The 15334-nt window shown below is 51.0% G+C and overlaps 1 protein-coding gene across 1 annotated transcript; it reads right to left on the bottom strand.

Annotated features, from left to right (window-relative positions):
- Positions 1-161: 161 nt before the first annotated feature.
- Positions 162-14756, bottom strand: CERCAM (cerebral endothelial cell adhesion molecule). Its single transcript, XM_072985011.2, has 13 exons — positions 14485-14756; positions 9946-10056; positions 9398-9515; positions 8732-8866; positions 8358-8562; positions 7697-7816; positions 7065-7141; positions 6190-6296; positions 5447-5579; positions 4883-5010; positions 4312-4515; positions 1579-1838; positions 162-898 (listed from the first exon to the last, which is right to left on the bottom strand). The coding sequence occupies exons 1-12, from the start codon at positions 14706-14708 to the stop codon at positions 1589-1591; spliced, it is 1812 nt and encodes a 603-aa protein (XP_072841112.2). The 5' UTR covers positions 14709-14756; the 3' UTR covers positions 162-898; positions 1579-1588.
- Between the last annotated feature and the right edge of the window lie 578 nt (positions 14757-15334).

Here is a 15334-nt window from a genome sequence, read left to right as displayed (position 1 = left end):
GGGAGTTTTCTCCAGCAGGGAGATATGGGGTGGAGAAAACAGTGCATCCTGAATTTTTCCTGATTATATGGGGCTCAAAACAGAGATCAGTATTTTGAAAAACAGAAAAGGTATAACCGTTGTTCTGGAGAGCCAAACAGGAACACAGTGACTAAAACATATCCAAATTTAAATAAGAGCTTGTTTAATCTGCAATTTACTTGGTTCATTGCAGTGTGTGTGCGCATGTGCGTGTGTTTAAAAAAATACAACTTTTGAGTTGAAGAGTATGTGAATTTCAAGCAAACGGAGAGAAAACCTGAGATGAACACATAAGAGAAGGAAAGTCTTATTTTCTCTCCAGCATTGTCTGGAATCAGAGTCTTTAAGAAAAAGCAGTCATCTCCAAAATGGTTTATGGAGGCAGGTAATGTCTCTTCTTTAGCACCCTAGAATATGTAAGAGGAGGAACAGAATACTCCCCACCCTTGTACAAATAATTTATCTGAACTAGCATTTTCAAGAAACTGGAATTGTCGATGGCACAAAGCAGCCTGCATTCGGGCAGTCTGGAGAGAAAGAATTGTCCCAACTTCCTCGTAAAAGGGGAGAAGAAGAAAAGAAGCATCCAGAGGGAGTCCCAGTTAAGGCCCTTTCACCGCCATCTTGTCATCGTCCTGGTGAATGAAAATGTTGCTGTGAGAGCACAAAGCACCTCCATTGTGGTTGACAGAAGGCGGCTCATCCATCCAGGGAGGTTTGACAACAGCAGATCCGGCCTCAGCTGGACAGTCGGACCACAGTTCCCAGTTCAAGCAAATTACAGTGTGTCCTGAGAGAGAAGAAGATTGGGGGGGCTGGAGAAGCTCACCCAGAATTTTCCCTTTTCCTCAACTCCATGGGGGTGTAGAAAAAAACCCTGGAAAGGAATGGATGAATTATTCAAACCCAGGGGAGGAAGAGATATTTCCTATACACACATACACGGAGAAGAAAGCAGCCAGGTCTTTAAAAGCTGGATTTGCTTTCAAAAATAAGGAAAGACCAGACATTTATTTAAGATATTTTTTTACCCCACCTTTCTCCTTAAAAAGGACCCAAGGCAGCTTATAATCATAAAAAGGACAACATTTAAAAGCTAAAATCAATAAGTATGCAAATACTTTAAAAGAATTAAACATATATATTAAAAGCGGTCAATAAAATCAATACTAAAAGCACATTGAAAAGCCACAGAGAGAAGTGTTTAGAATCAACCTTCAGCAGTACATCAAAAGCAGACAATGTACTGGGAAGACAGGGGCAGAGCCGAATGGAGGAAAAGACGCCAGGTTGAGCTTGGCAAGACATTGATCGTCTTTTATATTAGGAAGGCAAGAAGGGAAATCTTCCGAAGCTCCGTTTAGGAAGATCTCCTCTCCAGCCTTTCCCGGCCCACCTTGCAATTTGGAAGTCGGCGAGGCAGCTTTGAAAAAAGGAGGGAGGTGAAGGGGTTGCAAGGAGAATACAGCTCACACCCAAAAGGTCCCGTTTCGTGGACTGCCTACGGCTCTATGACCCCAGATGTTTTCCAGCCGCTGTTTCTCCAGCGCAACTTACCGGCCAGGCGTTACAGCTCATCCCTGGAGGCGGCGTGGAAAGAATGGCCGGAGGTGCTCCCGCCCGAACCCCGCACATCTTTCAGGGTCTTCTGCGAGCCACTCCAGCCCGTCTTGCGCCCGTCGTCGTCCCAGACGGTGGAGGTCTCCGTGTCGCTCATCCACTCAGGGTCCCCGGTGTAGTGGGTTGGGTAGGCCAAGAGGGGGTGCACGGAGAAAGCCCGCAGGTCCCGGGGGTTGAAATGCTTTTTGTAATCCTCGCTGGAGGAGGAACGAAAGCAGCCGCGCTTAGCCTCGGACCCACCATGCAGAGAAAGAAAGCAGAGCAGCCAAACGTACGTCCTAGAGGTTCATCTTTCCACCCTTCGATAGGCAACGGTGGTGTAGTGGTTAGAGTGGGGCAACCCCTTGCCCTCCAGACGTTGCAGGCAGGAACTCCAAGCAACCCACACAAATGGCTGTGCTGGGCAAAGCTAAGCGGAGAAGGAGGCCAGCAAAATCTGAAGGGCTGCCAGCTGCCCACCCTCAGCTTGGAACCTGGGAACGCTTGATCCCTCTCTCCCAGCTCAGCCATGAAACAACAACACCGCAAGGACGGTATGGGGAGTCTCCAGCTGATGTTTCAGCCCTGTTTGTCAGGGAGGGGGGAAGAGAGAGAGAGAGAAGCGAAGAGCACGGGGCGAGGAGCAAGGGATCCCTGACAGAGCCAGACGGCTGCCAAAGAAGGCCAGGTGAAGTTCTGGTTTGGAGCGAGAGAGCGCCTGGCTCAGCGCGAAAGTCTCTCAACGGGGCCAAGCCGTTTGGCTCGGATGAGGCCGGCGTCCTGCGAATCTCATTCCCTGAGTGGAAGCCAAGATGCTTGGCGGGAAGGAACGTGCCAGACGAAAAGGCTGCCCCCATCAGGCTCTTTCACCGGTTCAAGTTTCAGGAAGTCTGGCTGCCTTCGTCCCGCATCCCTTAACTGGGATAAACTGGGGATTGGTGCCATGTTTCAGGGAAAGGCAGGGAGACACCGGGCAGAAGTCCCTTCTTGTCGGACGTTCGCTTTGACTCGTTCTGGGTTTTTTTCCCCCTGACTGTGTTTTATTCTATTTCATTGGAAGCTGTCACAGGTCCCATTCTTGGGGAGAAGGTGGGCTATGAATGGATGGATGGATATCGCACAGATCCAGTCTGAAGACAAAGACATCACTGCTCTGTCCTAATCTGGATTGTGCCCCCCTCCACTCCATGATTCTAGTCTTAAAAGAGAAGAGGGGGAGAGAATGGGACAGACAACGGCATTTTCAGCGTCCTCTGCAACTTGAAATCACACTGGTTCAATTGTCTGGCGCAAGGGCGCTTTCCAGCGAGAACCACCCAGTCGTCCAAACCCCAGGCCTGTCTCCACTCGCACCCACCCCCCTTCCTCCGGCGCTGCTTCTCCTGGGAGCTTGCTGATTTTTCTTTTCCACAAGTCGAGCTGGCGGGAGAGGCAGAAGAGTGAGCTCATACCACCAGATGTTTCTCTAACAAGGCGAGAAGGAAGGGGGGGCCCTTTCCTTCGCTTACAAGGCTGGCATTCGGCCCAACCACGTCCCGGCGTCATCGGCCATCAGCCTTCGAGACTTCTCAAAACCCCTTTTAAGCTTCCAGTAGAGCTTCGCCTGGAAAGGTTACCTATTCTGGGGAGCTTGACACCCAGAATCCCCAGGCAGGGGACGCTGGGAGCTGTAGTCCAAAGGAAGGAACACTTCTGGCATGGCTCCAGAAGCTGCAAAAAAGTCAGCAACGAGGGCGGGGAGGCTACGAGGTTTAGAATCGGCTGGACTCGAAGGGCGCATTCCTGTCATCTCTGTTCCACCTCTGACTCACGAAGGAGGTCCTCTCCAGGCGGGGATGAGGGTGGAAAAAGAGGAACCCACAACGGGAAATCGGGAGAGATTTGGTCAGGGAGGAGGGCCTGACTTTACAAAGCTGTCTCCCTGACCGGGGACACTTTGCTTTTACTTAACAGCTACATTTCTATCGAAAAGCACTCCTTCTCCTTAATCTTCACAACAGCCTCGTGGGGCGGGTCAGGGGGAAAGAGCGATCGGACCACGAAGCTTCAGGGGCTTTTAAAAGGACACCGGGTTTAATTTGGCATTTATGGACCGTGTCCGCCTTCTCTGGATGGGGAGCAGACCATTGCTCACAAAGAATTATGCCATCTAAGACCTCACCCACACATTCAGAAAGAGAGCGATCAACTGGAGAATCAAATCATGTTTGGAATGTTTTAAAAAAGAACTCAAAGTATGAAGGGAGGGACCTAAAACAGCACATTTCATCCTGGGAGTCTGAGTGGCTGGAAATCGAGAGGAGCTCCCGGTTCGGCACCCTGAAAAGGGCCCGGTCCGGCGGCCACGTTTTCCGGCAGATTTCCATTCTTTATCTAAAACCCGGCAAGCCTTTGCACACCAGACAGGAAATGTTGTAGCACAGGGATGGCAAAAGAATCAGGAAATAAGCATGTCATTCCAGGCTAAATTCCAGACTCTGAAGATGGGATATCATAAATACGGCAAGGAATTCGGTCCTGCCAGTGTTTTCTGCAAAATAACCTCATTTACACACACACACACACACACACACACACACACACACAACACCAGCTATTCTGACACACACACACACACACACACACACAAACAAACAAACAACACCAGCTATTCTGGCTGCAGCCCCAATTATTTCAGGGACTGGTCCTTACTTGGGGTGCTTGTCGTACATGATGGGCAGAAACTCGTCTACCGGCAAGATTTTGGAGAGCGGCTGGGCATCGATCAGTTTCTGAGCTCCCTCCTGTGAAATGACGTAGGCCAGGGTCCAGTAGGAATACATGGGGACCACGAGGTTTCTGACATCTTCTACCCGTTCCTCGACCTCCGAGTCCACTTGTTTCCTGCCCAGGTAGCTGAAAAGGCACAAGGAACCGAGCGGAGGTGAGGTGGCTTCTCTGCCACGCTTCCCCCTTCTTGCTACTGGTATCCATGGGTTTGACACCTACCCTCCTGTCACATCTCCCCCCCTCGACCCTCTCCACCCCAAACTAAAACTGCCCGGATCCCTCTGCAGTTGCTCGTTGCAGTTGATTTCCAGACCTTTAACCTCCGAACACATTTCCGCTTTTCGATATCGTTTGAAAACAGAGGTGCCCAGAAGAGGGCAAAACACGAGGCAGTTTCGCTCGCTTTAGAGTTCGTTGCCGACCTCTACGCGATCATCAACATGGCAGTACCCGGGCCCAAACCGCCCCACCTGGCCGATTCTCGCCAACTCACATCAGGTCCCACTCCAGCTGCGCCTCTGCCAGGTCCTCTATCAGCCTCGTGAGCCGCTGCTTGAAATGAGCCTCGAACCTCACGTCGTCCTCCAGCACCACGGACCGTGCCAGTCCCCGCTCGACGATCTGTGGGAAAAGACACCCAGAGGCAGAAAGGGGAAGGCTGCGAGGATGGGCTTTCCATTCAATCTACGGAAAGCAGAGACGCGCCAAATTAGGCCGTGGCGAGGCATCCACCATCCCTGATAATGCAGAGTTCTTGCTGAGACACTCAAATGTCCTGGCCTTTTGGAGGAGGGGAGATGGTTAAAAAAAATACATAAGAAATAAACAGACTTCCACCATTTGCTCAGATTTCATGTGTTTGGAAACTGCACACGGCATCAAGTCCTGAGAACTTTGCAAGAGCACTCGGAAAGCATCAAATCCAGGGTCTCCTAACTGCACTTCAGATGTGTTTCAGGAGGCCAAGAAGATTGAGGTGCATTCATTTATCTCTTTACTTGTTGCATCGTATCCTACCTTTCCCCCTGGCCTTGTTGGCTTCCGCAGGGGCTCTTACCTCCTTCCAGATATGGTGGTGGCTAAGGAAGCAGCCCACCTCGCCTTTGGTGAGCGTCCTCCGCGAAAAAGGGTCGTAATAACCCGGGAGAAGGTCCACCCCCAGCTTCTTGATGTCGCTGCTATTCAGGGCGCTGGCAGGAGGAGAGAAGGGGGAGATCAGCAAAGCCGCTGCCATCAGCCCCCTCCAAAACAGCTCAAGAATGAAAGATGGAGGGCTCCCCGTATTTGAGCAAGGCTGTTTCGAAACACACACAGCAAGAACTTTCCAGGGCAAGAAAGTAGAGGCTTTCCTCTCCATGACTTCTGCTCAACAGATGGTGTTTTGTTGTAGACTGCCCCTGAACCTGGAGGTTCCAAACATCTCCATGAGCAAAAGCTTTTTGGTTCTGGAAGTTAAACTCTCAAAAAGAAACTTTTAAAATCTTCGGCTTGCAATCAAAATCCAACCAAACTGACACTTAAACCCTTGCATTAACAAGGGCAACAGAGCAACAGAGCAAAATCTTCCACCAACACCACCACCCTCTGAAAACAGAAATACAGATTTAAGGAACTTAGGGCAAGACACCTATGACAAAGCTCTTTTTTTCCCCTCTAACTCTTGTGGCCCACCTCCCAAGATTTGCTGCCCGAGGCACTTGCTCCAGAAACCCTGATGATGGGACCAACCCTGCTAATCTTGTTTAAAAAAATCAGAACAAAGCAAAACCCAAGCAGCTCCCAGTAAAAGACTTTGCTCACCTTCCATCTACGGCGTTAACTACTGTGGGCTCGATTTCCAGCTCCAGGAGAGCGTCCAGCATGCGCCGCCGCCGATCCGGACGCCGCGCCAAGTTGATGAGGAAGATCTAAAAAGCAGAAGTAAAAAGGGCGAGACCGACCAAGAGCTGACCAGCAGATGGTGTTCTTAAGCCCCTCTGGCCGTCAGCAACGCCCCACAAGCTAAATTATAAAAACAGCCAAGCGAAAGTATATAATAAAAGTAAAGGTTCCCCCTGACATTTAGCCCAGTCGTGTCCGACTCTGGTGCTCATCCCTGTTTCCAAGCCATGGAGCCAGCGTTTGTCCGAAGACAGTTTCCGTGGTCACGTGGCCAGCGTGACTAGACACGGAACGCCGTGACCTTCCCAATGGGGTGGTACCTATTTATCTGCTTGCATTTGCATGCTTTCAAACTGCTAGGTTGGTGGGAGCTGGGACAAGCGACGGGCGCTCCCTCCGTCGCGTGGATTCGGTCTTACGACCGCTTGGTCTTATGACCTTGCAAGCACAGAGGCTTCTGTGGTTTAACCCGCAGCGCCACCACATCCCAATTAGAAAAGTATATAGAATAATTTAAATGGGCATTAAAATATATAAATACATCAAGAGGCTCGGTACGGCCCAGGATACAATAAAAGGAGTCGCACCAGGTCTGGATAGTATTGCATGGATAATATTGGACCTCCTCGGCTACGCAAGAAGGCCAGGCCTGTTTTAGGGAAAGAGAAACCTCTGATGGCAAGGAAAGAGGCTGTCGGCCACCAGAAGGCCCCGGCGTCACCCCAGCCCCTTCTGTCCACAGCCCGGGTGCATCGCGCGACTCGCCAACAGGCAGGATCTAGAGCCCATCTTACCTCATCGAACCCAATTTTGGTCGGGTGCTTCGGGGGGAGGTAAATGTTCCTGGAGGGGAACATGGGTGGCCCATCCACTGCAAGAGGGACACAAATACACATTTTTGGGTCTGATTTCGATCCACGGCCGAGCCAATTTTTACTCCTGCTTACTGCCGTTTTTGAAACAGCAACAACACTGTGATCCTGCCGATTGATTCCTTCTAGTGCCCCATCCCAGCATTCCCCCCCCCCCCGTGCATGTTATGAACTATGCCTCTCTCTCTCATTAAAGTGGCCTGTTTTTGATTTGGCCGGCCTTTGGTTTAACAGGGACAAGCTGTGTGGAGCTCAAAGAATATTTTGGCAGGAATGCAGGCAAAACATGGAAAGAAAGAGCGCCCGGGTTAACATAAGTTCCCATGTAGAATATTTTCTGTCTCAGAAGACATCATCATCATCGTTATTTAATAATGATAATGATAATGATGATAACAACAAAACAAGAAGAAGAAGAAGAAGAAGAAGAAGAAGAAGAAGAAGAAGAAGAAGAAGAAGAAGAAGAACAAGAAGAAGAACAAGAAGAACAACAAGAAGAACAACAAGAAGAACAACAAGAAGAAGAAGTTGAAGTTCATGTTTGCAGGACTGACCCATCGCCTCCAGGATCAGGTGCACAAAGTTAATGCGTTCGTCCTCCAGTGTCTGATGTGACTTCACAGGGACATTGATGTAGCCAAAACGCTCCTGGTTGCACAAATACATCTGGACCCCTGCCCAGGACACAGAAAAGAGCCTTACTGCCAAACACCCCTAATGCTGTTTGCTGGATAAATTATATTTTAAATAAAGGAATTAGAAAAGGCAAACCCCGCCTGGTAAATGCAGCCTTCTTGCCTCTGAATTCTCCTGATTGGATCGGGGGGGGGGGGCTAGTGTTTCTCTTCCACTTTGCTATCCAGAATATGGGGTTTTCTTTCGACCACAAGGCTTGGATTTGAAGGCCACCCATTTGAAGCTAAATGGAGCCTCCATGTTGAGGAGCAGTCTGGCACTAAACACACTGAGGAGAGTAAGGCCCCAGGTTGGAAAGGCTGGCCTTCTCATGGGATCTGTCAGAAATCCTCTTCTGTTGAAGGCCTTTGGACTCTTGAAAGGATGATTTCCCCAAGGTGGGAGATTCGGGGCCCTCTTCTAGATGTTGTCGGATTCTAGCTCACATCATCCTCGGCCCATCACATTGGTTGGGGCCGATGGGAGTCCGGTGCTAACCAACTCACTCCGTCAGCCCCCTCCTTCGCACCCGGTTCTCACCTGCAGCCTGACAGGCGTAGGCGAAGACAATGATGTCGTCAAACGGCCAGGTGTAGCTGGGGTGCGGGGGATAAAAGGCGAGGCGGGCGGTGTCGGCCTTCCGAAGGTCGATCAAAAAGGCCCCATACACCATCGGGACCGGGAAGCACCCCACACGCTGGCGGTTCTTCGTAGGGAAATAGTCGGCCGTCCTGCGGTAGTAACCCTGGGGTGGGAGCAAGAGTCGCTTAGGACCCCCGAAGGGTCCTCGCAGAGACGGCGCTGCAACACCAAAACCCTGCGCTGCAACAGCAAAAACCCTCCACCGACACACACACACTCCCCCGCTTTTCTCCACCTCTCCTCGTGACCCCTCGTGAACCGTCCCACCACACCTGAGGCGTGATCCCGCACCAGAAGTTCGAGTAGTACGTCTGGGAGTCCAACATGGGCGCAACGACGGATTGGTTCTGGGCCACGAGGAACTTCAAGGTCTGCTCGTTCGTCAGGATGCTGTCCGTGTCGGCAAACTAGGACGATAATCAAGCACGGCAAAATTAGACGGAGGAACGGTGGGAGGTGAGACGAGAGGGAGAGGAGAAAATTGAGACGTTAGCCCTGAGGAGAATTCGTCTGATGGAGGTGTCCTGGAACCTGGTGCTTTCCAGATGTGCCGGACGACAACCCCCAACGTTCCTAGTCAGCACAGCTGGCAGTGCTGGAAATTGCAGCCCAGCGCCTTCAGAAATTGCTTTTCTAGAGAACGACTTTGAGAATACCCCGGCCAACATAGAGCCACGCCAACTGAGGAATTCTGGGAAACAATGTTCAAAACTTTCCCAAACTCTGAAACATCTAGAAAGCCTAGGAGAGAAGAAAGCGGGTACAGGTTTGGAGTGCTAAGGACACCCTTTAGGGGTGCCTGCATTGCACACACCGTTGTGTTCGGGCGAACAAAATGCAGCTGGAAGAAGGGGCTCAAGAACCCTCGAGTCTGCCGAGCTCTTGCCCCCCCCGCCAAGCCGTTCCCCAACCTCCCACCCGCCCGTTTTCAAGCTCACCAAAATGTAGTCGGCCTGTTCCGCTCGGGCAAAGCTCAGCGCCTCCTGTTTGAGCCTCATGACGTGTTCAAAGCGCTCGTTACTCCAGTGCTTGGGCCCAAGTTCGTCAGGATAGGAGCTGCCAGGAGAGGGGAAGGCGTAAGGGCAGGATCTGGCCCTCAGGGATTCCCCAGGAGAGCCCACCTCCTGTTCTTTGAGATACCCGTGGGTGTTTTCTGTTTCCCTCTACATTTCTCACCATTGCAAAAGGTCAAAGTTCATTTTCTATAAGGCACGCTTATGGACAATAAGAGCTTTTGGCGTTGTTGTGTTTTTTTGCTAAAATATGCTGGTATTTTTGGCCCTGCCTGTTCCCCCCCAAAAAAAAATCCAGCTAAAAGGGGTTCCCCATGAAGCTCAAGCATTTCTTCAAGGATGAACCCCAAATTCTCATGGTGCAGGGAGGGGAGGTCCCCTGGCGACGTGAACCCATCACCATTGTGTTTCCGTTCTGCTTTAGAAAAAAAAACATTTCATGAGTATTTACAAAGAAGCCTTCAAAGCATTACCTGGGCTCTTCCACGGGCCTCCATTCAATGTACCGGTAGTGGCTTTCCATCGCAGTAAGCCATTCATGTAGTATTTCAGTTGTGTTGTCCACATTGTGGTCGGTCGCACACCTGAAAATCCACATGGGAGACAAGAAGTCAGTTTCTACGCCTCATTGTTTCATTTTACCCAGCAACAAAGACAGATTTAGATGAGCAAAGGCCATAGGGATGTAACTTTGAAGACATTATTCTGAAGGCAGCCGATAGATTTGTATGGACATTATAGACAGCTCATCATTAGAAGAAGAAAATCCTTAATAGCTGACAGAGTCTGAGTATCACTACATGAGCTTTTTTCCACAGTCCACTTTGCAAATCAGCTGATTTTGCTTTATAAGCTTTCTGGTTTCTCAAAAGCAAAAGTCTACCTGGATCACATCTCTCTAACGCTCTCTAAGCCTGAAGCCACGTCCAGCCATGGCTGCTGGTTAGAGTTGGCCATCTTGGGATATGTGGACCAAAGGTCTAACTCTGCTTCCTCTGTTTCTATCCTCTTGCCAGACCACCTCCCGTCATTTGTTCAATGTCTATGCCAAACACTGACAACTTTCATCAGCGCCAGCTAAGAAATCCGCTGCTTAAGTCACTGACATGGGCTCTCCATGGCCAATTCCTTGAAATGACATGTTCATTCTCCAAATGGCTGGCAATCGGGGTTTGGCTACGCCGCCACATTCATCTCTGGACATATTTATAGCTTGTGGCTTGAACGCTGTGTTACCAGAATCTCCCTTAGCTGCCATATCTGCATTTAAGACGGTTGACACACTAACAACAGCTGAGTCTAGTAAAATATTATGAGGATGAGGATCACTTCTAAAAGCTAAGCCTCATGCAGGGACGGCATTCAAGCCAAAGGGAGAACTTTGCTACTCTCGAGACCAACTCCCATCAACCCTTAACACCATCCAGACCAAAACGGATGGGAACTGTAGTCCTGCACTCTCTGGAGACCCATAAGCCATCCAAGTGACCAGCCTCAATGAGACAAAGCTATGGGGGAGAAACAGCAAACTCCCTCCCTCCCCGATTTTGGAGGACTTCTCGGAAGTCCCTGGCCTCGTGGCTAAGGATAATAGATTATGGGAGGTGTAGTCCGGGACATTTGGGGAGTCAATGTTCCTCAGCTCTGTCATAAAGAACAGGGGAAAGGAAAGCACACAAAGATTTGTAGAAGACCTGGGTTTAAGCTTCTCACGTTCCCTGAGCAATAAATGCAAATGTAAATAATAATAATACAGAGGGAGGGAAAGTTGCAAAAGTTAAGAGCCAGCGAGAAGGAAAAAAGGACATCAAAACAAGAAAAGAGGTGTTCATCTATTTACACAGATTTGCTAACAGCTTACACCTGAAGATTATTATTTTTTGCTTATTTCTCACCAGACAAGGAATGTATGGAGAGAGCGCAACCTGGCAGAAAGACTGTCTTCTCTGATTTCCCTGCTTTATTGTTCAACGCCAGTTCCCTCTTTTTATCAGTTTTGTTCCACTTCTAGCAGCTAAGGGTCTTTCCCCCCCCCCCTTTTCTGCGTCACTGTCGTTCCAGTGTTATTGACCAGACGCCTCGTGCATTCCTCTTGAACACGCAAAGGTTTCAAATCGGTGTAGAAAAAATGCAAACACACAACGTCCACTAGGCAGAACATTAAAACCCAAGGCGGATAGGAGAGGCCCTGAACAGGCTGGACAGAGACAAAGAAAGCTTGCAAGACCCGGCGAAGCTTTCAGCATGCATATAGAAATCAATATTGTTGGGGATCGCTTTTCCCAATGTGGCTCCAGGGCGACTCCACAGCTGGACAGCTGCCCGAACCCAACATCTCCTTTAGCTCCGACAGTGTGGCTGCCACGTCAGATGATAAACCCGTTGCCTACAACATCTCCTTCTTCAGGGCTGTGTTTTCCCCAACATAAAACTAGCCTGGTTTCTGTGCAGCAGGATTTATACACCCCGGTGTTGTGTGCCCCTGTCTTACAAGATCCTTTGCATGCATGAGCCCAATCTATTGACCACTCGGAGGCCCTGATAGAACAGGCAGTGATGCAATGTTTTCCCCAGTAAATTAAAACAAACACACACACACATACACATGCTCACACACAACTGGCTGTGCAGAATGTATCTGTTTCAGTGGGGGTCCCGTGGGGGGGGCTCACCCCACCCTGGCGCCCTTTGGCTGCAAGCTGCTGGACTGCAACACCCATCCATCCTTCCCCGGCTCGGTGGCGGCGGTGATGGGATTTGTAGTCTGTGACCTCTGCAGAGTTGGAAGCAAGGAAAAGCTGTTCCGAGACACTCTTCCGCCACCCCAGAAGTTTTCTGTATCCCACTGTCACTCTCTCCCCCACACACACACCCCACGGCAATTTCAAATGGGACAAGAACAGCGAATTGGAAAAAAATAACTGGGTGAAAATGACCACCCCGGCATCTGGGTTAAAAAAAAATCAGGAAAGAAGAACAGAGATGGATACACACCAGACTAATTCTAGCATCCTAGTTCTCTCACTGTTTCTCTCTCTCTCACACACACACACACACACACACACATACATAAAAACACACACACTATTTCTTGCTGAAGGGAGACAGCACGAGATTTCTGCATTGGTTTAGCAGAGAGAACAGATGCAAAACCGCTTATGCACTCTCTGTCTTTTAAAAAAAAACAAAAATTATACGACCGGAGTAAAGTTTCCTACAAGCTCATAGAAAGGCCCCTATAAAACATGCCTGCAATAGATCAGCATTGGAACGAGAGAGAAAGGGAATCCCTTCGTGTCCAGAGACGGGAGAGAGAGGAGGTGAGAACAGAGGAGCAACGCACCAAGACCAGAGGGAGGAACGATGGGTAGGATGACAGGGAAAGTCCTTTGTGTATCTGATTTATGCATTCGTTCCCCGTTATATTGCAATTTTCCTTTTATAAGCTCCCATTTGGATCTTCCCGACAAACTTGCGAGGTGGGACAGAGTGAATGAAAGAGATGACTGCCCCAGCTGGAGTCAAGGCGGAGTGGCGATTTGAACCTGGGTCTCCCACATCTCAGCCCCACGGTTGAATCCCAGGCTGTCCGGATGCCGGGCAAGTCTCTGAGGAAGAGTGCAGTGTGACTCTAAAGCTTACTCGGCTGTCACAGTCACACAATCAGTTTACGAAGAACTGGAAGCCGGGCCATTTGGAAGATGTCTGTTTATCTCCCAGGAATACAGCGAGGGTAACAATAAACCAGGTTTGCCTTCCGCAGAACCCAGCATTAAGACGATGTGAGATCTTATACATACAGGAGAACATTTAAGATTTCCTCCATAACCAGCCCTACTGTTAGGAACATCGCAATGGCCATAGGAGGCAGCAGATATTGGGAGACCGCTGTATGGTGTTGGAGAAATTGTTGCGGGCCAGCCCTGTGACCACTAGGCTAGCCGGCTGCCTTCCGGTGAGGGGTCATCTGCTGACCCTCCTCTAGGATTAAAGAAAATGACAATGGCCCGTCCATTCTTTGCATTGAGGGCAAGAGAGGCAAAACTCTGTTCTTTACCTCCAGTTGCAGAATGTCTTAGGATGGCTCTGGGGGGGGTCTCTGTTCAAAATTATTATTATTATTATTTATTTAATTTATACCCCGCCTATCTGGTCGGTGAGGACCACTCTAGGCGGCTAAAAGCAAAACAGAGGGAGGGGGGCAAACAGCAATGGTCAGCGGCCTCGTTCTGAGTTCCCGCTCCCCACAAATATCATTTGAAGGGAAGCTTCTTAAACTTCTTAAAAGGCCGAGGGGTCAGCTTCTCCTAAATCCATGCTTATGGGCAGGCCTTCTTCCTCTCGATTCTACGCCTGCTTTCTGCAGTTCGGGAAGATCCGGGGCAATCTGCCCCTGGCCAACCTCGCAGGGAGATCGTGGACAAATCGAACAAAAGCAAAAAGCCCTGGAAGGCCACGTTCAACTCCGAGCCTCTCTCCGCATCCTCTTTTCTGGGTTTGCTGACCTTGTACCCAAAAACTGTGGAGGCCTCAACACTCACTCACCCCACATCACACACACATTCTCAGGTCTATGGACAGGAGCCCCCCCTCCTCCTCCAATGCCCCAGAAGGGGCAACAAGGTGACCCCAGAGGGTCTCTCTCTCTGTCTCTCTTCCCACGGAAACTCCGTCCTAGAACATCTGGGTAAACAGCTGGAGAAAGGAAGGTCCCGGGAAGATGCACAGGAAGAAAAATCCACCCACCCCACATGGTAATAAATAGGTTTCCAGCTCTCGATTCAAGCAGGCAGAGCCTCCCTCAAAACAGCACCCCCCCCCCAAAAAAAATAAATAAATCCAGCCATGCAAAACACAGGGCGGAGGAGATCTCCCTTTTGCAAAGCATTCCGGAGTCAGCCCGACTGTTGCCTTTGGGCGAAGCCTGGGGAAGGGACCCCCAAATTCCGCTGTGCCCCCCCCGACGCGATGCGCCCCCCACCCCACCCCGCCCGCGCGCGATCCCGACTGACCAGATGGAGATGCGCTCCTTGGGGTACTCCAGGCGCTCCAGCGCCCCCAGGAAGTGGGGCAGCGAATGCTGGGCGTTGCGGGCCAGGATGGCGATGGCCACGGTGGGGGGGTCGGCCTCCTCCCCTCGGGGCGAGGGGGAGACCCCCAAACCCGAAGGGGAGAGGAAGAGGAGGAGGAGGAGGGAGGGGAGGAAGGCGCAGCGCCGGAGCGCAACCCAACTCATGGCTGCTGCTGCTGACACAGCTGGATGGGCGCAGGGAGGGCCGGGGGGAGGGGAGGGGAGGGGGAGGTGGGGCCAGGACCAGGGGGAGGGGCCGGAAAACTTGGGAGCGGGGTGGGGTGGGGGGGTCTCGGATGGAGGGGGCGATCCTTTTGGGAGAGGAAGGGGCGTCCTTCGGCGGAGCCCCTGCTTTGGCCACGCAAACACCCCGTCCCGCCCCGACACCCACCCCAAGGGACGCAGGTGGGAGACCGGGGTGGGGGGGAGCTCAGCACCCATCCGGATCTCCCCCGAGCCCGGCCAGGATGGAGTCTGGGCTCCGATGCGCCTCCGGCCGCGCTTGGGGGTCGATCCAGACCCAGGAAGAGGCTGCGAGGGAGCCCTGGAGGGAGGGGTGTGTGTGTGTGTGTGTGTGTGTGTGTGTGTGTGTGTGTGTGTGTGTGTGTGTGTGTGTGTGTGTGTGTGTGTGTGTGTGTGTGTGTGTGTGCGCGCGCGCGCGCGCGCGCGCGCGTGCGCTTCCTTCCCTCCCAACCCTCACCGGGATCTTGGTGTCCCTTTCAAGATCTTATCTCTCTCTCTGATTAATTTCTTTCTTTTTTTATACTCCTGGACTATATGAGTAAATTTAC

This window comes from Pogona vitticeps, chromosome ZW-PAR, assembly GCF_051106095.1.
Source record: "Pogona vitticeps strain Pit_001003342236 chromosome ZW-PAR, PviZW2.1, whole genome shotgun sequence".
In the NCBI taxonomy this organism is placed as follows: Eukaryota; Metazoa; Chordata; class Lepidosauria; order Squamata; family Agamidae; genus Pogona; species Pogona vitticeps.
The sequence above is the reverse complement of the archived record's forward strand: the minus strand, read 5'-3'. Positions and strand labels throughout refer to the sequence as shown.

Coding starts and splice junctions, on each gene's coding strand:
- CERCAM (XM_072985011.2), bottom strand. CDS start 14,708: ATGAGTTGGGTTGCGCTCCGGCGCTGCGCCTTCCTCCCCTCCCTCCTC. Junction 6,297..7,064: donor CCAAAATTGGGTTCGATGAG/GTAAGATGGGCT, acceptor TCTGCTTTTTAG/ATCTTCCTCATCAACTTGGC. Junction 5,011..5,446: donor ACCACCATATCTGGAAGGAG/GTAAGAGCCCCT, acceptor CTTTTCCCACAG/ATCGTCGAGCGGGGACTGGC.